This window comes from Sorex fumeus, unplaced genomic scaffold (genome assembly GCF_029834395.1).
Source record: "Sorex fumeus unplaced genomic scaffold, SorFum_2.1 ptg000044l, whole genome shotgun sequence".
Classification (NCBI taxonomy): Eukaryota; Metazoa; Chordata; class Mammalia; order Eulipotyphla; family Soricidae; genus Sorex; species Sorex fumeus.
Genome location: NW_026606101.1, coordinates 72,802,540 through 72,828,423, shown reverse-complemented (window position 1 = coordinate 72,828,423; position 25,884 = coordinate 72,802,540). Strand labels below are relative to the sequence as shown.

The following is a 25,884-nucleotide window of genomic DNA, read 5'->3' as shown; positions in this document are numbered from 1 at the left end:
AAAGATGTAGAATCATACTGCAAGATCTTTTTCAGGTCAACTGAAGTATCAGGGATCACTTAGGTATGTAAAAAAGCAGTGATTCACATAACGTGAATATGCATCTATGGAGTTGATCAATCTATTTTAAAAGCCCACTTTGAACAATTATATGCTCTGCCATAGCAATGAGACAAACTTGTCCACACAAAGGTCAGTGCCTTTGGAGGTTTGTTCTATACTTCATTTAGATCTATGGTTTATGCATAAAGTCAACGTTTAATTCTCCTTCCTTAAAGCTTTATCTTCAAGAAGCATATTGTCGTCTTCACAGAACTGTATCTTGTATCCTATTTACCTTTTATTTGCATATGGATACCAGCAATAGCTATCCACCCATCCCCAACAAAATGGTAATTTAAACATTCAGGAAACTCATATCACGGATAATTTGACCTAACTTTATTTTCAATATTCTGTTGCAACAGCAAACTTACTGAAACATTATTCGTTATCTCAGCTTTAGTAAATAAAGCACATATTTAACAATATACACTATATCTTAGCATCCTTCCCATTCACATTAAATACTTGTGACTGGGAGTTTAGTATTAAATATTCCTCTTGAAACAGTTTAAACTTGAGAGATTTCCAAGTGTTCATAGACGTGTCCTAGAATTTTCATTTCTTTTTAGCCACCAATTTAAGATGTCACCTTGACATTTGCTGTCCTAAATGAAGTCCCTGTACAGAACCTAGTTATTTTCAAGTTTCAAACACTTGAGTTAGGTTAATGGAAGTGGCCTGTGTCCAGGTAGGTATGTTATATGCATTATTAAAATGCTACTTTCACACAGTTCTCAATATTAACATTTAAAAGTAGAATTGGACTCAAATTTGTCAGCAAAGTCCTCATCAGGAAGGCTAAGTAAAGAGAAAAGGAATTTTTTTTTGAAATGCCATTTTAGTCGTTAAAAAAAAAATCTAAAAAATTGTCTTTCAAAAGAAGTAAATCATGGTTTACTGCAGAATTCTGACCAGAATTGATGAGAACTAATGAATCCCTTAGTTCGATACTAAGGGATGTAATGTGTATAAAATGTGTAAAAATCCCTTAGTTCAATACTAATACGATGTAAATGCAGATGTAGAACTTCAATACCAAGACTATGTAAATGTAAATGTAGAACTTCAGAGAGGTTAAAACATACTTATTTTTTGGTAGTGGTGGGGTGGGTCTGGGCCATACCTGGCAGTGTTCTGGGTTACTTCTGGAGGTACTGGGGTAATCATATATGGTGCCGGGGAAAGAACCAGGGTTGGCATAGGCAAGTGCCTTACCCCTGTACTATCTCTTCAGCCCAGATGACTATTTTATGCTTATTAATCGAAAGACAGCTTGTTACCAAGGGCAGTCTCTTGAAAGTATTAACGTTAAAATATTTAAAAGCAAGATTAATTTATGTTCATGTTAAGTCACACATGAGATCTGTCCTCGTGTTTTAAACTAATTTTACAATTCCTAATGTATAGAAAACAAAATGATAAACCAATGCCTTTGCGATTCCCCCAACAGAAGACACTACAGAACATCTTCAGAGAAGTATGAAATTTGTAAGTGATTAAAATGTTTTAAAGAAAAAGTAGTCATCAAAATTATGGCACTGAAGAAGCTAATTTTTGAAACTTTTATTGATCTTAAACGTAAAACAAAATCCAGTTTGAACCACAAATGGGAATACAACGTCTTGAAGATACTTCTAAAGCTATTATCTACATAATAATGAAACAGAATTAACAGCAGTGCGGAATATAAAGTTTTACTCTAGTGGTTTATGTATTTATTAGTATAAGTCCATTGCTTTTTAACACCATTTAATGAAAATGTCCAAAACCAGTAAGACATTTTTAAAAAATGACTTGCCAAACTTATCATTATAAATGTGTTTAAAAACACAAGACTGTAAATGTTTAGGTAAAGAAGCAAGAAATCTTTCTCTTTACAATGAATTTGCAAAGCTCTGTGTCTTCGTAAGCAAGGAGAGTAGACTGGATATTTTCTTGTTTTGAACCCATTTCGTATTTAATTGCACTACAGTACTGGTATATAGAGAACCACACCTAATTTTCCTGAGATTCTGATCTGCCTGGTTTTTCTGTGTGTAGTGCGAGTCATACATGGTAAAGAACCTGGTCTGAAAACTAGTGAACCAAACTGATATTCCACTATTATCCCTGAAAAAAGGACTGTTCAGTTGCTTCAGCCCTCAGCCTTACCTGCTCCCAAGGAGCAGAGTCTGGGAAAATTCCTGCTACTGAATGTACTGTTCCCCTAAATAAGAGGCAGCACCCAGGAAAAAGGGGCCTGACTTCGTGGTCAAAGGATTTACTTAGCACACCCCTGATGTGTGCCTTAGAGCCTAATGCCTCCTCCAATCTCTTTCATCTTTTAGTCAAGTCACTTCTAACACCTAGGTGAAATATGAGGTGTTATTGAATCTGTATCATTTAATATGAAACTTCCTGATACAGTGACCAATCTCTTCTTTGGATTAAAACAACTGCCCCTCAAGGAAATAACACCACTGACTACTTAACCTGATTACTACACTTAAAACTTGTTTTAGAAGTGACTCAGTCATCTAGACCTCTGGAGCAACAATATTGAGTCTGATAACAGCAAAAACTAAGAAAACGATGACTAAGTCTAGAAACAGCTGGAGTTTTCATTCCAAACATAGCAACAAAAAATTTCTGTCTAGAATTAAGATGTCAGTTAAGAGTCGAAATGTTTTGGAGGTCATCCCGCCCACCTTCCTAATATCACACCTCACACATTTTCTTAATTATAAAAATTTATAGTTATTTTTTAAAGCTACATAAATAAAAATTCTCTATATAGAAATATTTAGCAATTCCATAATTTAAATATTCAAATCAAATTGGGTACTTAGTTCCCTCACCCTTAGGTTGTATTTACACACTAGACACACTGAGGTACATTTAAACAGTGAACAGAATCACCCAACTAAAACAGAAAAAAAAATAGTTCTCTATCACAGTCTCTACTTCTTTCTTGAGCATAAACTTGCAAGTCACTTATGTGAATTATATCACAATGAAACTTTATATCTAAAGAAACAAAACAAAACAAAGCAACCTGCTAACCAGAACTTTGGTCTCTTATTTAAAGTTGACTCTGGAATGCAAAAACGGTTTATGAAGGCCAAATCAAATCAATCTCTTATACAGATTAATGCACATTAGTTGTTTTCTGAAGACTATGAATGCACTACATCACAAATGGAAGGCTTTGGTAAATAACCAAATGTGTTCAAATAGAAAATAACTGTTTGGTCAAAAGTATAAAAAGTCTGACCTTATTTGAAGTATGAAAAAACCGAGTACTTGGAAGATATATGAAAATACTCAGCATAAATATTATGAAAAGTTGGTAGCAAAGTAACTTTTCTGTCAAAAAATTATCATAGGCCACAGCAGATAACAGAACTTATTGCTATTTGAAATATCAAGAACAAGTCAATATGTAGAAGAGATTATAGATCAGTAATCTCTTCACAATACAAAGTGATATGTGTTCCTTCTAGAAGACATACTTCCTAGATGTCACTTCTAAAAACTTATTTTTCTCATTTCCAAAACTTCAGTATATATCGGACCAAACTGACCTTACCAAATCTCACAAATTATAAATCAATTAAAGTTTTGATCTCATTTATTTTAGCTTGCTTCATTTCATTAGCATTTGACTTTTTACTTCCAAAGGCTCCCGCTGCAAGTTCTCTCTTTGTGTTTTGTATTTTCAGCATATTTTCTTCAACAGAGTCCTTCACAATGAACTTTAAAGAGAAAACACAAAGTTATATTGGGTCTGTACCTTTAAGTCGCGATATTTAAAATCTCTAACGTTTAAAAGTAAAATTTAAAAAATTTAAAATTAGACAGAAACTTGCCATGAGTGTGTGAGTGTGAGTGTGAGTGTGAGTGTGTGTGTGTGTGTGGGGGGGGGGCGCAGTTAGGACAGAGAAGGGATGGCCATGACAGTAACAGTAGGAAATGATCACCCTGGATAAAAACTGAGTGCTGAAAAAAGGGAAAGAAACGCTTAAGATAACATTTCAGTATCTGTATTGCAAACCACACACAAAAGGAAAGAAAGAAGAATGTGCCTGCCACAGAGGTAGGATGGGTAGGGGGTGGGAGAGGGCAGGACAGACACTGGGGTGGGTAGTGTACACTGGTGAAGGGACAGGTGTTGGTCACGAACAACTTTGTAACTGAAAAAAAAAAAGATAAGTGAACTTAAAAAAATTAAGAACAAGAAAAATTTAAATTATGTTTATAATTATATAGAAAATTATATAAAGAATTCGCTTGTAGTATTATGTATTTATAAGAACTGTAAATAACAACCTAATAGAACTGTTTAGCTCCCTCTTCCCCGACAATATACAGTGAAGAGTTATCTACAACATGATAGAATAAGCACTGTTTCTCCCTTGATATAATAAGCAATGGTTTTCCCATCAATTCACTAGTTGTCTCATATAAAGAATAAAATTTTCAGGGGCCAGAGTGATACTACAGCAAGCAGGGTGTTTGCCTTGCACACAGTGACCTGGGTCCAATCCCCAACAGCCCTTATGGTCCCAAGCCCAAAAGACTGATCCCTGAGTACAGAGCCAGGAGTAAACCCTGAGCACTGCTAGGTATGGCACCTCCCACCCCTCCAAAAAAAGAAAACAACTGATAGTGTCCTGGAGCTAGGAAGAGAAAATAAATGAAAAACGAAGAGACCTATGCAATACACATAAGTTCATTTATTTGCCATTTAAAAACAGTGTGTTAAAAAAGAATAAACTTTAAAAAAAAGTCTTTACAAAGCACAGATTTGGAAAAACGAATAAAATTAGACCCACATCATGAAGCAAACAGATGCCAAAGATCAAACAGTCACAACATAAAGTTTCTTAGATCTGAAAAAAGTTCTCTGCTCTAAGATTTTAAATACAGAGGTGGGAGAAACAGTGCAGTGGGTGAGGCACCCAAATGGTCCTGAGAACCCATGGGGAGTGATTCAGGAGGAAGACCTGACCACCACCAGGTGTGGTGCAAAAACAAAGAAAGAATTTAAGATCAAGAAAATGCCTGGCACTTAAAATTCTAAAACAGTTCCACTTTCAGGCACTGGGCGAGACCTGCAGAGCCCAAACACGACCATCATGGCTCAGGTTCTCCTCCGGGGACATCACAGGGCCTTTGCAGCACCATATTCTTGGACCCTGGCATTGAGCTACAGGCCTGGTTGGCCAAAAACAATCAGGAGGAGAGCCCAAGCACTGCTTGGCAAACTTCCACCAATAAAATTTGTTTGTAAGACTTTCAGGACAAAAATTACAGTTTAAAGACAAATAAGAGCCTGGAAGAAACTGTTTTTAACACAAATATAACAAACTATTTCAAAACAATATATCAAAAGTTGCCTGTACTGCAGAGGCATAATTTTTACTTTATGAAAAGTGGGCAAAATAGATAAACAAGTGATTCACAGAAAAAAAATATTAATGAACAAGAGCCAGAGATGGAGTGCAATGGTAGAACAAATGCTTCACACTATGTAGGGTCGCAGGGCCCATATCTGACCAACACCCACCCACCCCCCAAAAAAAGAGAACAGAAAGATCAACAGACCACAGTGTGAAAGATGCACAATGTCTTAGTTAAATGAAAATTAGAAAAGCATTCTCTTGCACATCAGCAAGCAAATATTTGCAGCATAAAGTCTAGTTTCAAAACAACTTGACAACTGTAAGAATGATAAATCCAGGGCAGGGGGAGACAGCTCCAAGGGCTAGATCATAAGCTTTTCATGCAGGAGGGTTCAGTCCCCTGAGAGCTGCTAGAAGTTTCCCCAAGCACTGAACCCCTCAGGGTATGGCCCTCCCCAAAAAGAAAAAGAATTCTAAATCCACAGTTCTGGCTTTCATAACACAAACGCAATGTGATGCTAAGACATGAGCTTATCAGAAAAGAAAATTGGTTATAAATGATGTCAAAAAGAACATGTTTATAGAGTAGCCACATCCTACAGAGACATAAAGAAGTGTAGGTGTCAGGGGCTGGAAGGAGAAAGAAATGGTCCAGTTAAGAGATACAGTTTCAATTTGAGAAGATGCAAAAATTCTAGGCAAGGATGGTGGTACTGATTACCCAATGTATACTTGGTACTGAGCAGTATACTTAAGACAGTTGAAATGCTAACTATATTAAGCATATTTTACTACCAAAAATATGTGTTTTGCTGAGTCTACAATAAGAGGAAACAAAAAAAGCATGTTGCAGAAAAATTAAGTGGATTCCAATTTATCTCAAAAGAAACTTTTTATTCTCTCACATACTTGATTTGGCAAAAATGTAATTTTGCAAATTATTCACAATGAATCATTCTAGACTACGCTATGGGGGATGTTTATTGGAGATATATACATGAATGCGTATGTGCAAACACAAGACACTCTGATTAGTTAATGTCAAAAGCCCAATAGTGGCTACTTCAAATGAGACTGACGGTGGTTCCTATTCTGGTCTGAAAATTCTACTCCAATAGCCTTAATAATACATCGACACATGATCTGTATCGTTTTAAAATTGCTATCGACTATATTTGAAAATAGCTGGTTTAAAAACTCACTTTAGTGATGATGACCTCTTGTTTCTGGCCAAGTCTGTGGCACCTATCGAAGCACTGATCTTCAGCAGCGGGGTTCCAGGCCTATCAAGAAAATGAGCTGCTTTAGCACTATCCTGATCTGAGTGTTTGGCAGAAAGACAATTCACTGCAGCATCATTTATTCATCTTTTTTACTTAAACTCACCCTGTAAATTCAGATAATCCAAATGCACAGGAAAAAAATAAATAAACCTGCTCCCGCACCTGCCCCTATCACTTCTCTGAGGGCTATTCTTCCCACTGTCATTGCACTCTACTACTTCTATTATCTAATACAGAAAACACACAAAATGACAGCTGACTAACCAAGTACTATCTTTCTGCACCCCCTTCCCACTGCCTTTGAAAGTGGATGAAAAGTTTACATATCCTGCTAGGTGATTTAATCCTGCTCATCTCCGACGAGATATGCAGTTCAGTTTATTTATAAAAATGTTCTGGCCTTTTGCTGGTCTTTCCTTTCCACCATTTACCAAATAAAGTAAAAAAGAATGATTCTACAAGCTGGCAAAAATACTAAAATTCTAACTGAATTCTTTGCTTATGCAATTTCATACATAAATGAGCTTGACTTAAAAATTAAATTAAAAAGCAACAGTAATTAATAGGCACCTTTTATCATGAAGGCTGTCTTAAAGGTAAAGGTAAAGGCCCTCCCGTTGATCGTCGATTTGCTCGAGCGGGCCCAGTAACATCTCCATTGGAGACTTTGTTGTTACTGTGTCTGGCATATCGAATACTCTCGGTAGCTTGCCGGGCTCTCCGAGAGGGGCGGAGGAATCGAACTCAGGTCGGCCATGTTGGCCACATGTAAGGCGAACGCCCTACCCGCTGTACTATCGCTCCAGCCCCCAAAGGCTGTCTTAAGATGAAGAATAAAATGATGAAGCAAAATGACAAACAGTGGCACGGAATAGCAAAAGGATATACAGTTCTTCAGTCTAGAAAGATAGCCAAATGGTCCTGAAGTATGGATATGTGAACAAACATTAAATTTAAATGTCAGCTATGGGATACTTGTTGAAGTTGAAAACAAGGTGCCTGGAGGAAATGAAAGTAACAATACAGCGAACAACTTGAAAATACAAACAAAATCATAGAGACAGATACAGCTGGTAAGGGATCTGGCTTTTATTTGAGCATTAGAAGCAGGCCCCAGAGTTGCATCTCAGCACCGAATGGTGTGGTCTGGCAACAACAGTAACAAGGAAAAACTGAAATTAGAAGAAAAACTTAAAAGCTGAAACAGTCAGCGACAATCAATTCTCTGTGCAACAGCTGTCACATTCCACAAATTATCAAAAGTGAAACGGCTCGAGTTTACCCTCTGATCATCTTAGTAAGTTAATTAACCCGATTTATCAAATGTAAATAATTAGAAAACACAGAGTTCTGACTGTTTCCAGGGGATGGAAAGTGGTGCCAGGGTTTCAAACTGGGGTTGGCTGCACGCAAGGTGAGTGCCTTACCCACGGACTCTCTCTCTCCAGTCCTACTTCATAATTTTTAAAAGTAACAACACATCAAGAAGTTTACAAAATCACTTACTGGGTCCATTAAAAACACTCGAGAAGCTGCAGAAAGATTCAGGCCAACGCCACCAGCTTTTAAGGACAGAAGCATTATGGTTGGGGATCCTGCTTCAGTGTTTTGAAAACACTGAATTGACTCCACTCTCTTCTTCTGGGCCATGGAACCATCCAAACGCGTAAACACAAACCCAGAGGCTCTGAAGGGGGCAAAGAGACAACAATAATATACAGACATGCTAAACGATAAACCTCTTCCTTCAACCTGTTCTTTCACTTATTTTGACAAATATTTAGTAACCAATGACTAAGTATGTCAGGCTCTGCAATCCCACATAATTTAAGGATTTAATTAAAAAAATGTTATGCTGCTAGAAAATGTTTATTGTAATTCAATGTCACTTTAGATATATAAAATGAATGGATACAGCAAGGTACAATTAATTTTGCAATCCAAAGCAAACAAAATAGAGAAAATCCTTTAATACTTTAATAAGAAACACTGTTGAACTTACCGGAGTGGTGTTTCTATTAAAGACAGAAATGTTGTAAACTGGGAAACAACTAAACTTTTTATGTTTGGGTTGTTCTTTCTTAATTCAATCAATGCATGCATTAAAGCATTAATCTGAAAAGAAAAAAAAAGCAATTGGGACTACCATTAGAATCCATACTGAATAAGCAAAATAGAATATTTCCACAGTGTTTATGTTCAAAGTTTCTGTCATGCTATCTATTAATAAGACAAAAGAAGGCCCTTCTGTCAGTTGCTCTGCGCCGGCTGCCATCACTGGGCCCTTCTGGAACAGGAAGCAGAGACCCTCCCTTCTGGCTAGGTCCTGGCAGCCCCCACACCTGGTCGACGCCATATTAAGGGCCCCTACCAAAGCCCCTGAACACCAAATCGCACACTGTTCACTGTCATTTGGTGAGAATGGGCAGAGAGAGAGAGAGAGACAGCAACATCTGCTGGGTCTAACTACAAAGACTCACCCCCCAGCACAGCACAAACACGACGAAACCAACAGGGAAAACACACAGAAGTCCACCATGTTCAACGAGCAAAAGCAGCATCACCAAAGACAAACACGACCAACCAGCTCTGCAAACCCTTAGACTATGTCTTCAGTGACACAATGATGAAATGAAAAATGAACGCTTTACCAAGAATATGCTCTGCAGCGAGATTATCATTCATATTTGAAGGAACAATAGTTTCATGGACAGGCAACAGCTAACGGAAGTGGAGCCTTGAAAACAGCTTTGCAAGAAATGTTAAAATGGCTCCTTTAGAACAGAGAGAGAAAAGCCGCAGCTGAGCCAAACCTGGTGGACATGAGATGCCATGGTGCTGGATCATCCTAGTGATTACTCCGTTACTAGAGCATGTGGCCACATAACAGCCATGCGACGGGTTCAAAGTTCACAGTACTGAGACCCCGGGAGAAAACAGAAAATCAGATGGAAAAGTTGCAGAGAAGCCACTGTGCTCAGTGAACGAAAACAATAGTACAGAAGGCTCAATTAGCACTTTACAGCTCAGCAAACCCTCAGATAGTCGCTTAATAACACCAGTAAGAGATATATGCTGTAACAAGCAATATGAAGTAAATTATTTTGTGGGTGGGTAACCTGGAACTTGAGTGGAGGAACGGTCACAAAGGGTGGTGGGACTGGAGTTGCAATACTAGCACCTGAAATGGCATTATGGAAACTTTTTAAATCATAAGCTTTCAAATGGAAAAAAAAAGTGACAGCTGGAACAAAGTGGTAAACTAGATTAGATTATAATCATATTCATGTTCCATGTCATAAGTTGATTTCTCCTAAAGGTCCTGGACAGGGGCTGGAGCGATAGCACAGCAGGTAGGGTGTTTGCCTTGCACGCAGCCAACATGGCTGACACAGGTTCGATTCCCAGCATCCCATATGGTCCCCCGAGCACCGCCAGGGGTGATTCCTGGGTGCATGAGCCAGGAGTAACCCCTGAGCATCGCCGGGTGTGACCCAAAAAGCAAAATAAATAAATAAAAATATAAAGGTCCTGGACAGCTATTTATGAAAAGAAAAGGATAAGGAGAGACTTCCCAAAATGTGCAACCCACCCTGCATATATGGTAGCCTTCTACTAAGTTAAGAAAGGTTAAAAACAACAATCGATCACCACTTAATGACTTTTACTGATAACTCCATTTGCCATCTAGTTTTGTGGGCGTAAGTAATATGAGTAAATCTGTTATATATATGCCTACACCGGTGGGGAGTGAACCTGAGAACCCTGATAGAGGGAAAGGGACACTGGGGTGGGACTGGTACTGGAGCACTGCTTGTCTGAAGTGACACTATTATGAACATTATAAACCATGGCGCTTTAATTAAAAAAAAAAACCCACTATTTTATGAAAGAGTTCCATAGTAAACTGAAGCTTTCTCCTTTCCCTCAAACTCCTCACTACCGCTGACAAAAAAGCCAGTCTGACCAATGCATCTTCAAATGACAGGATTCAAAACCAGAATTCAGGTGGCTGGGGGGGGGCAGCTCAAAGGGCGCATCCACTGTACCTCAGTTTGCTCCCTGGCACTGTTCTAAGTTAGGAGCAGCCCCTGAGCACCAATGGGTGTTGGTCCAAACACAAAAACAGAATTATCACTTTTGTACATAGCACTTTCCTATGTAAATAAAAAGCAATTTCTCAATCTGTGAATGCATAGTTTACCTTTGAACTGGATGTCCACTCTGTGTTAGATTTTTTCTCAGTATCACATGACAATTCTTCAGGAGGACATTCGAGTAAATTATCTGCATGTATATCATTTCTGCATAAAGGGCATTTAGCATGTGGCTATTGTAATAAAAAAGAATAAGTACAAGAAAAAATCAGAGGAACAGAAATACAAATTTTCAGATTTTTTCAAGAACTCTATAATCTGTGTTTCACAACTAGCTGGAATTTTTTTAACCTTTTACTGACTCATCCATTTGAATTAAATCTGTACATATTTAATTCCTGATAGTATTCTGATGTGTGAAGTAGGATAAGTTAACAAGAAAGCGAAAGTATTTGATCTTGACTAGCAGCAACCTAGAGAATAAATTTACTGACAAGTAAAGAAATTTAAAAAAAAAGTGGGTTTTCAAACCTAACTACAACAAAGCACATTAGCTGGAATTACCCTTTGGGGGTAAATAATTCCTTCCGTGGTGTATAAAGACACTCCTGAGCAGAGCGGCAGAACAGCGGGGGGAGGGGGGGGCTGGCCTTGCACATGCTCAACACATTCAACCCCTGGCATCCCATGTGGTCCCCAAGCCCTGCCACAGTCATCCCCTAAGTGCAGAGCCAGGAGTAAGCCCTGAACACCACCAGGTTTTCTGCCCACAAAAAAACAAAAAGTCATTCCAGTTTTGCTAAATTCTATCATGTTCACTAAAAAAACCAATACTGGTTATATTTCTTAGTACCAAGACATATTAATAAAGCAAAGTTATCTGATAAATTACTACATGCACCAAATTCCAAATACATTACTGATCTCTTAAACAGTGACTTAAAGAGCTAGCTAGAGGAACTGAGAGAGTGAATGTGAAATACAACCCCCCCAGTCTTAGAACACCTCAAAACAGTAACATAATCAATTAGATATAATAAACTCAAGTGAGAAATCCTTTAAAAAGACTGGTGGACTTGGGTTTTGTTAACACTCAAGACAGGAGCGAAATTCCGTCCAACACAGAAGCATGAAACTAACCTGCTCATTCTGAATGACTTGGCAAATACAGGGTTTACAAAAGACATGTGCACAGCGTGTTATCACGGGAACTGTTAAAGAATCCAAGCAAATTGCACATTCCTCATCAGAACCTGAGCTCAGAATTAACTTCATTTTCCTTATTAACTTCTTTTGCAATTCTTCAGGTGTATCGTTTCCTAGAGAAAAGGCTGAAAAATTAATTTCAAAGCAAGATTTGTAACATGGCAAGATAAATCTTCCTGATATAAGGAAAAGTTCTGCTTGGGTAATCCTTAATACTTTTCTATCACAGGTAAAAAGTATGGTTTAAACTGAAAATTTTAAGGAAAATCCAGAAACTAAAACATGAGTCAACCCAGATGATATACCTTATATAGAAACATTATCATAGCATCATTAAAATATGACCTACATTTACTAGCGCAGAATAAAAGGTAGAATCAATCTGAACCTTTCATCTAAGAATGTGACTAGAAATCCTGGAAACCCCCTGTTGCCATTCCATTCCACTGGTCAGAATTTGAAGTACAATCAATCCCAACTGATTCCTATATGAAGAATAATGGTCTTTTGGACAAAGAAAATGTACTAAATTTAGGGTCTCTGAAAATGTTCTCAATCTGATTTAAATATGCAACAAATGCACAGGGGTAACGCAATCACTTACCTGAGGAACCACTGGAAGATGCTGCGTTTGTCAGAAGGTGAGTATGACAACAAATCTGCCTCAGTCTAAGCAAAAGACCCAGGACATCTGCATAGTGTGCAAGGACAGTCCCTTCATTAAAATACCTATAGGGAAAAAGATTAACTATGAACACCCCTAACAGTATTTCTTATTTGCAAACAATGGGAATAAAAATGGCCTTGTTGGCTTTGAAAACAAAGATGAACAGGAAAGCAAACCAATGACTATGCGAATCAATGAAACAATGAAAGCAGACTAATGAGATTCTCTCTACTTTTCAGAGATAATAAAGCAAAATACATGCAAAGTGGCTTCTAACTGTAGTTCAAGTAGGACATTGTGAAGAAGACCTACAAATGAGCTCGAAAGGACTTCAAATTAGCATGCCCCCTAGGGGAAAACCAGCCTCATTCACACACAAAAGAGAAAGTAGGGTGCATGATGTTCCCTGAACAAGTTTTACACAGAAGAGAAAGTAAAATAAATAAGGAAACACACAGACCTGCTGTGTTTGCAGAAGAACCTATCTATAGACACAGCATTCACATTGGAAAATGAAGCCAAGAAACACAAACTGGGGACACGGTGCTGAGAAATATATATTGGCGGAGCGATGGGTGTTGAAACACTGTATGACTGAAACCCAATCATGAACAACATTGTCTACCTCAGAGTGAATCAATCAATCAATAAATGGGGGTGGGGGGACCCTTACCATTTCATTTTTCCCCCTAACTTAAGAAATTACACTATTTCGCTCACTTTTACTATCAATTTGTTAAAACTGTTAAAGAAGTTAAAAACGCAAGTAAAAGTAAATATCTTTTCGTATACTGTACACTTCACTACTACTATTTCTTAAAAAGATGAAGTGAAAAAAAATTGAAACAACATAAAATGTTTTCAAACGATCAGCTTTTTTCATACCTTCCAATAGTGGCTCTGCCTTCATTTTTTACAGACTGATAAATCTTCCTCTCTTCATCTGAAAGTGTAATGTGCTGAATAAATACTTTGCGTTCTGGTAACTCCAAAACAGGTTTTCCTTTAATTTTGCTTGTCTTTGTTCTTCTAAGTGTAATATTTTTAATCAGAGACTGTAAACGCCTAGTCAAAATAAAACAAAATTATGTAAGTATTTCTGAGTAACCAAATGAGTATTTTACTGTTAGTTTTATAATCTTAGCAAAGTTAAACAAAAATCCCTTGCTTGGGGTTCCATTCAATCTGCCTGATAATCACAATATATAAAGAGAAAAACAGAGCAATAAATGCACTGAAATTTCCCCTTAATACTTGCCAGTTTTCCTGTTCTTATTTTTAGAGCACTTCTCCCCAATTTATTCTAACCACTAAATGAAGTTTTTCACTTAATTCTCCCACTGAACAAATTGATCTACTGAACATCACCAAATAGAACAAATTATTAAATATCCATTAAGGGCAAGGCAAATCCCAAATATCACATATGCATGAAAAAATATTGCCTTGCCTCTAAAATTCGTTAGTACTGTGAAAACCAGTACATGGTTAATATAAAGTAAAAGGTCATATTATAAAATTGAGTTATGATAATTCATAACAAAGAGAAATGTCTTCAAGGCTCTACAACCTTTACAATCCCTTTTCAATATCAGGGAAAAAAGGAAGCATATCACGTATTTTTTTAAAAAAAATTTTTTCCTGGGGCTAGAGAGATACGAGGGAAAAGTGCCTGCCTTGAATGGAGCCAACCCCAGTTTGATTCCAACACCACATATGGTCCCCTGAATACCCTTGGGGTGATCCCTAAGCAAAAAGCCAGGAGTAAGCCCTGAGCTCTGAGTGTAGCCCCAAATCAATGATCATTTTAAAAAAAAAAGTTTTTAAACATTAAAAAACACCTCTCTCCTAACACTAAAATATGAAAACAATTTCTTAAATTAAAATTCAAATAATTCATTCTAAAGAATCAAGTAGTTAGTGTTGCAAACTGTATTAGTGGCTTCTGAACTATGTTCATTATCACTAAGCACAGTAAGAAAAATTTTCCAACCTCAAGCTGTAAACATTTCATGAAGGGAAAAACCAACAATCAAATAGTAACGAAAATCCAAATTGGTTCAGACTGCAACAGTTATTCACTGGCTGTACTAGTCATTTTGTTATTAAATTACTTACCTAAGTCCTCCTTCATCTCCCATTGTCACAGGACGCTGTATTGTTCTGTGCCACCATTCTCTATCAATAAATGGTTTCAGTTTTAAAAAGGAAAGAAGAGACCACAAATCCTTTAGAGAATTCTGGATTGGAGTACCTAAAAGAACAGAAAATTGTTACGATCCTATAACCAAAGTATCGGGTTAGACTATCCATCTGAGCCAATCAGAGAAAACAGCAGTTCCATACAAATGGGCAGTCTAGAGGCAAGAGCGAACACAGCGGGTAAGATGCTTACCTCAGCCTGCGTTCAAACCCGAACACCTCATATGCTCCCGTGCACAAGAGGAGTCCAGGAGTTACCCCTGAGTGCAGAGCCAGGAATACGCCCTGAGCACAACCAGGTATGCCCCTCCCCCCCAAAAAATGGGCACTCTACACACCATCATCTGTGATTACAATTCCCTCTTAAACACATACAATCTTAAAAACATGATTTTGCTCTAATTTTTATCTCATTTGCCATATTACAAAAAAATATATAAAGTAAATTCAATTTTCTCGCTGACAAGAATATTCGCTTTTGTATTTTAAACAGTAGCAGGGGGAAAAAATCAGCAAAAAGGAAAAAACTAATTTAATTCTGTATTCTTTTCCCTATTCTTCCAGTAACTTTATCACAATTAACAGACTTCGAAATGGGGACAGGAAAATTACAATTCTGATTGGAGGATTAATTCATTTAAAAAAAGGAAAAAAGAATCCAATTAATCTCTAAGGTTCTAGAACACTCTAGCAATTCTCCCATAAATTACAATTCACATGTTGCTAGCAACTATCACCACATAAAAACAGAGTTATTTTTATGATTACTTTTGGGATACTACATGCAGCGATACATATCGGGAAACGTGGAATCTCTTAAGCTACTGCCACATTACCTGTCAATACCCATCTTCTGTCTGCTTCCAAGTCCAGCACGGCTTTGGTCTGCTGTGCATTGGGGTTGCGAATAGCGTGCCCTTCATCCAGGATCACGCGCAGCCACCTAAGACTATGCAGCGGACTATCCCCCTTCGTCTGAAATGGTCCACACACATCGAAAGGAAAGGGGAGTGAAACAGACATTATGAATTAGGCACAGAATGAGCTGCTTTTATGCTTTTACATTACCTACACTGTCGGTACTGTTTAAGTATTTTTGACGTGAACTTTTCAATGCTCACAAGGTTACGGAATTTTAGTGACTGTTAAGTCAGGAAAAGGGGCCTACGCCCTTTAACATGTATCTAGTGTATGTGCACTCTACCAGCGAGCTGCATCCCAAGCCCTGAAATATTTTCATTTGTGTTATGTAGGTTAAGAAAACGGAAGTACCATGCCTACAGCATCGCAGTTTGGAAGTGGCAGAGTTACCATTCAAACCCAGACAGCCGAGCGTGCCTTCAAGACTTGGTTCATGCACCAAGCTATTATTCTGCCTCATTAAAACTATAAAAATCGTTGCTGTAAGAATAATTCGAATTTTGTTTTACACTGGAAGTTAATATTTCCAGCAGAAAAGTGCTGATGAAAGATATTTTGAAAACCATACAGTATATTTCCCAACAGTAGTTATAGGTAAACAAAAATTAGACTTCTAAATAGGTTGGGCAATTTGTGAATTTGAGGTACAACAACTTATAGAATAAAATAATTTAAAAAGAAACATCTTTTGGGGCTGGAGTGATAGCACAGCGGGTAGGGCGTTTGCCTTGCACGCAGCCAACCCAGGTTCGATTCCCAGCATCCCATATGGTCCCCTGAGGCACCGCCAGGAGTAGGAGTGATTACTGCGTGCAGAGCCAGGAGTAACCCCTGTGCATCACGGAGTGTGACCCAAAAAGCAAAAAAAAAAAAAGAAAAAAAGAAAATAAAAGAAACATCTTTTAAAGCAAATTTTTAAAGGAGGTGAAAAAAGAACAGAAATGCTGAATTTTGTAACACTTTAGAAACCTAGAGCAAATTTCCTGAATTCAACTTTAGAAAAGAATCAATATATCAACATACTTACTCCATAGTCATGAGTTAAAATATTGTATGTAGTCAAAACAATATCCTGTTTTGAAAGCAAGGCTGGGTCTCTAATACGATCAGAACCATAATAAACATAAAAATTCAAGTGCACATCTGATTTAATATGTTGTCCAAACTGGTCCTACAAAAAACAAATATTTTTAATAAGCAGACTAGTGATAAATTTTACAATGTGTTAAAAAAAAGTACAGTACTGGTTTGTGTCACAATCAAATTCTCAAAATTTCATAAATCATGTTTCCTGCAATCTAAACATCAATAATACACAGACATTGTAATGTACAAAAGCCTTTGTTAGACCCTTCCAGTGAGCAATCACTTTGTTTTTAGACAGGAGAAAACAAATTCTTGTAAGGCAGTAATTAAAGCCACCAGAGCTAAACCCCAGCAGTCACAGTGATCCCTGACCACAGAACCAAGAATAACTTGAGTCCTGCACACCAAGCTTTCCACGCACACCAAAATAAAACAGCAACAAGTCCTTGAAAGATTCAATATTTTAATAAAAATGATCTTTAATGTTCTTGGTAAGCAGATTCACTATCAAATGTAACAGTAAAAGAACTATATTTTAAAAAAATTGGGCTTGGGGCTGGAGCAATACCACAGCATGTAGGGCATTTGCCTTGCACGCAGCCAACCCGGGTTCAATTCCCAGCATCCCGTATGGTCCCCCAGCACCGCCATGAGTAATTCTTGAGTGCAGAGCCAAGAGTAACCCCTGAGCATCGCTGGGTGCGACCCAAAAAGCACACACACAAAAAAGTTTTTTATTCCCTTGGTTTTTGGGCCACACTAGGCAGTGCTCAGGGGTTGCTTCTGGTGGGGCCAAGGTACCATATGGGGTACCAGAGATTAAACATTGGCCAGCCGTTTGCAGAGCAAACACCCTACCCACTGTACTATAGCTCCAGTCCCAAGTACAGCATTTTTACGGTTGTCAACAGATTCCAGATGACAATAGCCATTTTCTTTCCCTTACTAGAGGCCAATTATTCAAGTTATCTACCACAACCCTTGTCTCACCAAAAAGAAATATAAGAATCTGTGTCCTAAGAACATAGTTACAACAACAACAAAACACTGAGTTTAAATTGTTGAAGCAACAACTCTGAGAAATGAGTAGAAAAAAAATTTAATAGAAATAGCCAAACCTAGGAAGACAGAACTGGAAGTTATTCAGTTAAGAGATGTTGAAGTCCTAAACGAAAACGGCAGGAATAGGAAGAACATGTACAATTACAAAAGATGAGCCACAGACCATGAAACACAACAAAATGCCAAGGTTTAAAAGGCTTATGCTTCTACGGACAATACGACATGTTTAAAGTATGACTGAAGAAAGGAAAGCAAATGTGAACTTTTGAAATTCTTGAATCTTGTTAAGTAAATGAAGGTCACTTAGCCCCCATCCCTTCCACACAAAACAAAAATAATAAAGATGGCTTACAAAATGAGATGCAACAAAAATAAATGGAAACCAAGCCAAGGCACAGGGAAAAGACATGGGAACTGGACATGGTAGCAGCAATGTCAGTAAGAGACTTCACAAATGGCTTCTAAATCCAGAAGACGATGGGGCGAAGACAGGAACAAAATCTGAAAGAGCAGAAGGAGGAAAATGCAAAGCATTCTAGAAAAATTCTGGTAAAGAAGAAATCTTACAAATCTAGTATAGTAAAACTTAATGGGTTGCCACAGAATGGAAGAGACCAAATTTGTAGAAGTACTGGATTTTTAAAAAGGAAAAGCCTGCCTTTGTGTGTGTGTGTGTGTGTGGGGGGGGGGGGGGGGGGGGGGGGAAGAACTAGAATTACTGAGTTTCTAGTCAATAATGCTGGGAGATGAGACTGCGCGTATGTGACACGTACTATTAATACTTTCCCTTGTGAGGAATGGTAGTGCACATGTATTTCAGATTGTATTTGGAGCATCTAACAGAAATTGGGAGGGGGAAATAGATATTATTTTTCATTTTCTTTTGTGACGTGAAGTCAAAATATCCAGGGAAAAAATGTGTAATTGTTCAGAAGATACCCACAATGCAAAAATTCATGGGTACAAAGTCCCAGCTGAAATAAATGTCTGGGGTGCCCTTGGGAGGAGGAGCGAGGGTCACACTCGCCCCACAGCTGATGCCACACTACGGGCCCACCTCCACTGCCTCACAACTAAGCTCTACAGATGCCAAACTGCAGGCACACCAGTCCTCAGGCTGCGGACACTAAGGTCTTCTCAGAATGGAGGAGGGAAGCCTCTCCCCACTCCCCAGACTGCCACATCCCCACAACTGCTGTCATGTCAACTCACAGCCCAGCCAGATATTCTGCAGTTTCTGTAGCACAGGCCGCGTCCGCGGCTGCACCGCACTTTCCCATCTTACAACACTGACATCCCAGTAGGCACACACGGAAGTCAAGGGGCAAATGACATCGAAGCCAACGAAGCTCAACAGACAAAACGTTAGCACAGAAGGCTCAGGGGCAATGAACAGCTTAGTAATCCTTCAGACATGGACCTAATGACCCCACAGTAAGAAACAACAATCCTCACAAATTTTCTTTTACTCTAATATTTTTTTGATAATTCCATTAGCCATTTAGTTGTAAGAAACAATGTAAAAAAAACTGCTCTGGACCACAACACCCAAAAGGAGAGAACACAAGGGATTGCCCTGCCACAGAGGCAGGGTGGGATGGGGGGGATGGGGGTGGGGGGGATATTATCCATGGTGGTGGAAAATGGGCACTGGTGGAGGGATGGGTATTTGATCATTGTATAACTGAAACCCAAGCACAAAAAACTGTAAATCTACAACTGTACCTCATGGTGTTTCACTAATTTAAAAAAAATTTTAAAATTTTAAAAAAATTTTTAAAAAACTGCTCTGTACGTACTTAAGGAGGCAGGGTTGGGGTGGCGTGGGGAGTTGGGAAAAGGGGGACAATGGTGGAGAAAAGGTGACACTAGTAATGGGATTGGTACAGGAATACTGAATGCCTGTAACATTGTATCATGAACAATTTTGTAAACCACGGTATTTAAATAAAAAAGAAAAGATCAGGTGATTTACTTGGAAGTTAAGAATAGAGCTGGTGACAGAATGAAAACGTAATTCTTATCAGGGACTCTAGGTGCAACCAGTGCACACCTCTATATGTGCAATGAGGATTCCTTCCAAAATCAGATTTCCATCATCTCAGGAGGCAAGGCTTTGCCAAGATTTCCTTTCTGAAATTAATAATGCCAAAACTTATGCCATCTTCAAATATACAATAATTAAACACTGCTTACACTTTTAAAAAACACATATCCGCACCATTGATTCTATAGTTAATACTCCAACAAATCTCATTTTGATGTAACCACAAGCACTGGCCATAGCAGACTACAAATTTAAAAAGCAGTTTTGTTGGAATTTAAACTTATTAGTAAGAAAACTAAAATTCTTCGGTTGAGGTTCCTTTAATTTTTAGTTCCTAATATCTTCAGTCTTTGGTTCCAAACTCTAAATTCTTCCCTTACTAATTTTAATAAGGGAAATTAATATAATTTTTTAAAATATAAACCAAAGTCTTTTAATAAAAAGGTCAAGGGTTAAGGCTACAAAAGAGTAAAATAAAATAAAGAAGCCACAGAATTTGACACCTGGACAGTAACTAACAACCTTTCTAATGTAATCTACAGCCTTACTCCTTAAACTGTGGATCTCAACACCAAGTGTGGGGAGTGGAGGCAGGAGCGAGGTGCCATAAAAATCAAAGTGGAGGCTGCAAAGATTTCTTTTAAAATAACTTGTAATTTATTATTAGCAAAAGCTTTTATACCTATTTTATTTATCAGAAGTTATATAAAAATTTCTCAGGTAGTGGGCTGGAGAGACAGTACAGCAGACAACCAACCTGGACTCTATTCCCAGCACCACAGATGCTCCTAAGCCCCCCAGGAATGATACCGGAGCAAGTCCTGAACACAGCTAGGTATGACCCCCACCCCGAAAAAGGGAAGCAAACGAAAAAAGTATTTCAGGTGGAAAAGAGTCATGAATGGAAAGTTTTTCAGCACTATTCTACAGAACTCGTGAGAATGAATTAAGTAATTAAAACACACACACACACACACACACACACACACACAGAGAAATTAAATCTAAGAGGTGTAAGAGTATAAGAAGAAAAAGCAGCAGCTTAAGTGTGAGATATAACAAAAAGAAATACCTAAAAATGTCAAAAAAAAAATCTGAGGACTGTTTTGTGAACAAGTGAGTGAGGAAGAAACTGAAGAAGCAAGAACAAACTAACAGAACACAGGGCAGGAAGAGACTCGTCTAATGCATAGACTAAGATCCAGACTTCCAGAAGTAGGCCCTTTCCAACTCTGAAAGGAACATAGATAGAGTAACCTGGGTGGAGGCAAGAATGGAAATTCACATTTAACAGTCTTTATGTTCATATTAATTACTATTTCATTATGGCTGCAACTTGACAGTCTGGAAATGTAACCAAGCTAAGAACTATGAAATTACAGGGTGATATTTTAGAAGAGGAAAGCAAGCTAGAGAAAGTTGAAAAAATGATCTGGTCAGTAGCCCTAAAAGCACAGGCTTCTAAAGTCATGAATCTGGACTAGACTACAGAACACCGTAAACTATATCTCAGTTCATCATTTGTTATTAGCTTGTTGATTACACAAATTACTTCTCTGATGCTTCAATATGAAACACCTGAAAATATTACTAGTAGGATTCCATGTAAAAATATATGAAAAGGGCTCAGGGAGAAACCAAGAACATAGGTGCTCACTAATCATTTCAATAAATATACCCAATTAATAATTATTTGAGGGGCTAGAGCGATAGCACAACGGGTAGCGTGTTTGCCTTGCACGTGGCTGACCCGGGTTTGATTCCCAGCACCCCGCATATTCCCCCAAGCATAGCCAGGAGTAATTCCCAAGTGCATGAGTCAGAAGTAACCCCAGTGCATCTCCGAGTGTGACCCAAAAAGAAAAATAATAATAAGAAACTGAATACAGATATAAGGTACTGACTAAGGATCTTCCACCCACCTTAACCATACTTCTAAGATTTTAACACTTTAAAAAAGTTTTTTTAAGGCAGCTCAGATAGAGAAGGGTGTTGGAAGGATCCTCCCAAGATGGGAGAAGCATGCTGAAAGTAGACTATAGACCAAACACGATTGCCACTCAATGCCTCTTTTGCAAACCACAGCACCCAAAAGGGGAGAGAGAACAAAAGGGAGAGCCCTGCCACAGAGGCGGGGTGGGATGGGGAGATGGGGGGGTGGGAGGGATACTGGGATCCGTGGTGGTGGGAAATGGGCACTGGTGGAGAGATGGGTATTTGATCATTGTATAATTGAAACCCAAGCACAAAATTTGTAAGTCTACAAGTGTACCTCACGGTGTCTCACTAATAAAAATTTTTTAAAAAAAAGTTTTTTTAGGGAGCACTCATTGTTACTCAGGCTTACTCTTGGCTCTGCACCCAGAGATCACTGCTGGCAGTGCTAAGGAGACTGCATGGGGTGCCAAAGATCAAGCCTGGGGTCGGACATACACAAGGCAAATAAATTCTCTACCCACTGGACTATTACTCTGGCCCCCAGTAGTTATTTGACAAACCTAAGGTGTACCATACTTTCAAAGGGACTTTTCACACTTACAATCCAATTGCTTAAGACAGAAAGCGGACAGATGATGAGTGTTGTTCTTGGTCTCTCTTCAGCATCAGTTTTCTTTGAACCCTCCACTGCAGATGCTCCTGAAAAAAAAAAAGGTAACAGACTTTAACTGCTTTTCCACTCAAATATGAAGTCACTTAAGTAATGACAATAACGTGCCTCCATAAACATAAAGGACTTAAACCACAATTAAAAAAATTTTTTTCTATTAAGCATTTTAATTTGCCACTCTATTCGGAGCATTCAAAAAACCCAGATACTGATTATTTTTATGGGAGCAGGCAGAAAATTGTGACTGGGAAGGTGAACAGAGATTTTGGTATACATCCGGATACTTGTTCTTCAGAAATTTCGTTTAATAAAAACTATCTGGCTTCACTAAAAAAATAAAGTAAAAAGTTCTTTTCACTGAAAAAGAGAAAAAAAGAAACAAAAGCTTAAAAAAAAAAAGGTTTTACTGACCCTTTTTTAGCATTTTCTTCTTTGTTGCAGAGGAGGATGAAGTGAGCGCACGTGCAAACTCTGTCTCTGCTCTCACCTTAGATGACCCTGCTAAACAGGCAGAGAATCATTCAAGTATCTGAAGTCAGTACCCGTGCCAACGTACAGGTCCTTTCTGATGACTGCAAATACAGCACCACGGGGCGAGAGAGAATGGAGCAGGTAAGGCACCTGCCTGCACGCAGCCAACAGAGGCAGGATCCCCAAATATAACCCCTGAAGCACCTCAGGGATGGTCCCTAGTACAGAGCCAGGATGAAGTCCTGAGCATAGCTAGGTGTGACCTAAAAATGTAAGAAAGTACCACTCCCACACACCACTTAGAGATTCTAGTACGTAAAAAACTATATATGGCAGACATAATGGCATCACAATACTAACCAAAAATTTCCATTCAAAGAAAGAATTCTCATTCATGATGAACTACTGCTTTTGAGGAAAATACGTGACTGTAAAACTGTCTTAAGGAAAGTGATGACTGCCTCCCAAGTGTAATTTTCCATATAAACAGACTTTGGGGGCTGGAAAATAGGAAAAGGGGTGGAGGAGCACATGCCGTGCACATCCAACATTCTGAGTACAATCGCCGAGGTGACATGTCACTACCTCAACCTCTCCCACCAGAGACAGCCCTGGGGTCTCTGAAACTACCAGGTCTGGCTTGGGCAGCCACAACACTGCCAGGCCCCAGCAGCACGAGCCAGGGTCACACAGATGAAACGAAACACGCATCGTGGTGAGTGGTCCCGGCCCCACAGCACCTCTCACAGGCGCTTATTTAAAAAAAATAAATAAAATAAAGACAAGAGACAGATGCTCTGACTTCTAATGAGGTGAGCAAATTTTCACATCAGACAATAGTGATGGACCATTTTCCCATGCAATACAATTTCTCAACTAACTGGGAATACAGGATCTATTTTATAAAGTGAGTACGCTGAGTTAAGGAAAAAGATGATTACTTCATCTGCATGAAAACGTGAATATTAATAGGACTGCCAAAAAGATACACACCATCTACTTTTATAGAAATGTGGGGTTCCAGACGACAATAAAGCAAGAGTGTCAATAAAGCAAATTGTGAATTTTTCCCAGGGCCCATCAGATTTACACTACAGTTTTAAGTGTGCAGAATCTTCTGCATTTAAAAAAATAAAAAATAAAAAAATATAAAAATAAAAATCCCGTGCCTTATTCTGGTTTTTTGGTCCCACTCTGCATTCCTCAGGGCTTGCTCTTGACTCTGTTCAGAGATCACTCCTGAGCAGGGCTTGGGAGACCTGAATTCAGGTTGGCTTTGGGTAATTCACACACCCTATAGGCTATACTATTTATCCTGACCCATCTTAGAATGTACTTTATCCATAAAAATATAACCAGAATGACTTAATAAAGCATATTTGCTCGTGCCTTAATACTTACATTCATGAAAGATTTCTCAGTTAACATACCGTGACAGGCATATCCACAGAATGTCTTTCAAAGTTGGAGTCAATACGCCCTAGCCCAACTCTACAGTTACTAGTTACATAATATTCTAAATCCTATTGTGAGCCGAAGCCAGAGCGGAGTAGGGTATTCAATGCCTTGCATGCAGCCAACCCGGGTTTGATCCCCAGCATCTCCCATGGTCCCCCAAGCACACCAGGAGTGATCCCTGTCCCTGAGCACAGTCGGGAATAAGTTCTCAGCGTGGCCACTGAGTATGCCCCCAACAACAAAACACAAAAAATTCTAAATCCTGTTGTAATCATAACATTCACAGCATCTTCATCAGAAGATCTCACCTCCAAAATAACACTTTGTTTTTCCATAAGAAATCATTTCTCTTGGGGCAGGGGAGATAGAACAGCAGGTAGGGCACATCTGACCTGAGTTTGATCCCCGGCACCCCAGATGCCCCCCCAAACATGACCAGCAGTGACCTTTGAACACAGAACCAAGAGTATACCCTGACCACATCCAGGTATAGTACCCTCTCCGCACCTTAACAAAAGAAATGATTTTTCATTGGTTAAAGTTCTCATTGGACTGCAACAGGGGATGGGAGGGAAACTGGGTGGGAAGGAAACTGAATACAACAGGTAGAGGAAAGTGAGCACTGGTGAAGGAATTGGTGTTGAAACATTGTATGCCTGAAACACAATCATGATTAACTTTGTAATTCAATGACAATTAAAAATGAGAATTTTTAAAAAGAGATCAGACCACAGCAATCCCATCACAGCTTTATGCCCTAATTCATTTAGTTCTCTAGCTTTATTCTATATTTGTAGTTCATGGTCACGGTCCTCCCGTTGTTCATCGATTTGCTCGAGCGGGCCCAGTAACGTCTCCATCATGAGACTTGTTACCGTGTTTGGCATATCGAATACGTCACGGGTAGCTTGCCAGGCTCTGCCGTGCGGGCGAGATACTCTGGGTAGCTTGCCGGGCTCTCCAAGAGGGGCAGAGGAATTGAACTCGGGTTGTCCATGTTGGCCGCGTGCAAGGCAAACATGCCTGACCGCTGTGCTATCGCTCCAGCCCCATATTTGTAGTTATAACTTCTAAAAAAGGTTCTACCCCCTAAATATCGGTCATAAAAATTGAGATCAACTTCTTCTGAACTCCTGGTGAGATTCTGATCTCTTTCCGACGAATCACAAATGTTGTCAATGGCATATGGTGACTCCATCTTCAGCTGAATTTTCCCAGATTCATCAGAAGAATCACTATCTATGGCAGCAAATTTAGAAACTAAATTTCTCAATTAGACTTCAAAAA

General features: G+C 38.7%; 1 protein-coding gene across 6 annotated transcripts in view; it reads right to left on the bottom strand.

The window, feature by feature from the left end:
* HLTF (helicase like transcription factor) overlaps positions 1-25,884 on the bottom strand; it is a 63,196-nt gene that overhangs the window by 3,601 nt on the left and 33,711 nt on the right. Inside the window, exons 13-25 of one of the 6 annotated variants that reach the window (XM_056121380.1) lie at positions 23,080-23,169; positions 22,600-22,697; positions 16,893-17,036; positions 15,781-15,919; positions 14,861-14,996; positions 13,628-13,807; positions 12,680-12,804; positions 12,010-12,200; positions 10,977-11,102; positions 8,775-8,887; positions 8,279-8,459; positions 6,692-6,772; positions 3,669-3,839 (exon numbers count right to left, since the gene is read on the bottom strand). In XM_056121380.1, the coding sequence (XP_055977355.1) occupies positions 3,687-3,839; positions 6,692-6,772; positions 8,279-8,459; positions 8,775-8,887; positions 10,977-11,102; positions 12,010-12,200; positions 12,680-12,804; positions 13,628-13,807; positions 14,861-14,996; positions 15,781-15,919; positions 16,893-17,036; positions 22,600-22,697; positions 23,080-23,169 (1,757 nt within the window). In that variant the 3' untranslated portion in view covers positions 3,669-3,686. Of the gene's footprint in view, positions 1-1,653; positions 3,840-6,691; positions 6,773-8,278; positions 8,460-8,774; positions 8,888-10,976; positions 11,103-12,009; positions 12,201-12,679; positions 12,805-13,627; positions 13,808-14,860; positions 14,997-15,780; positions 15,920-16,892; positions 17,037-22,599; positions 22,698-23,079; positions 23,170-25,884 lie in introns of those variants that run through there. The other 5 variants (XM_056121378.1, XM_056121383.1, XM_056121382.1 and 2 more) reach the window with 5 other exon arrangements.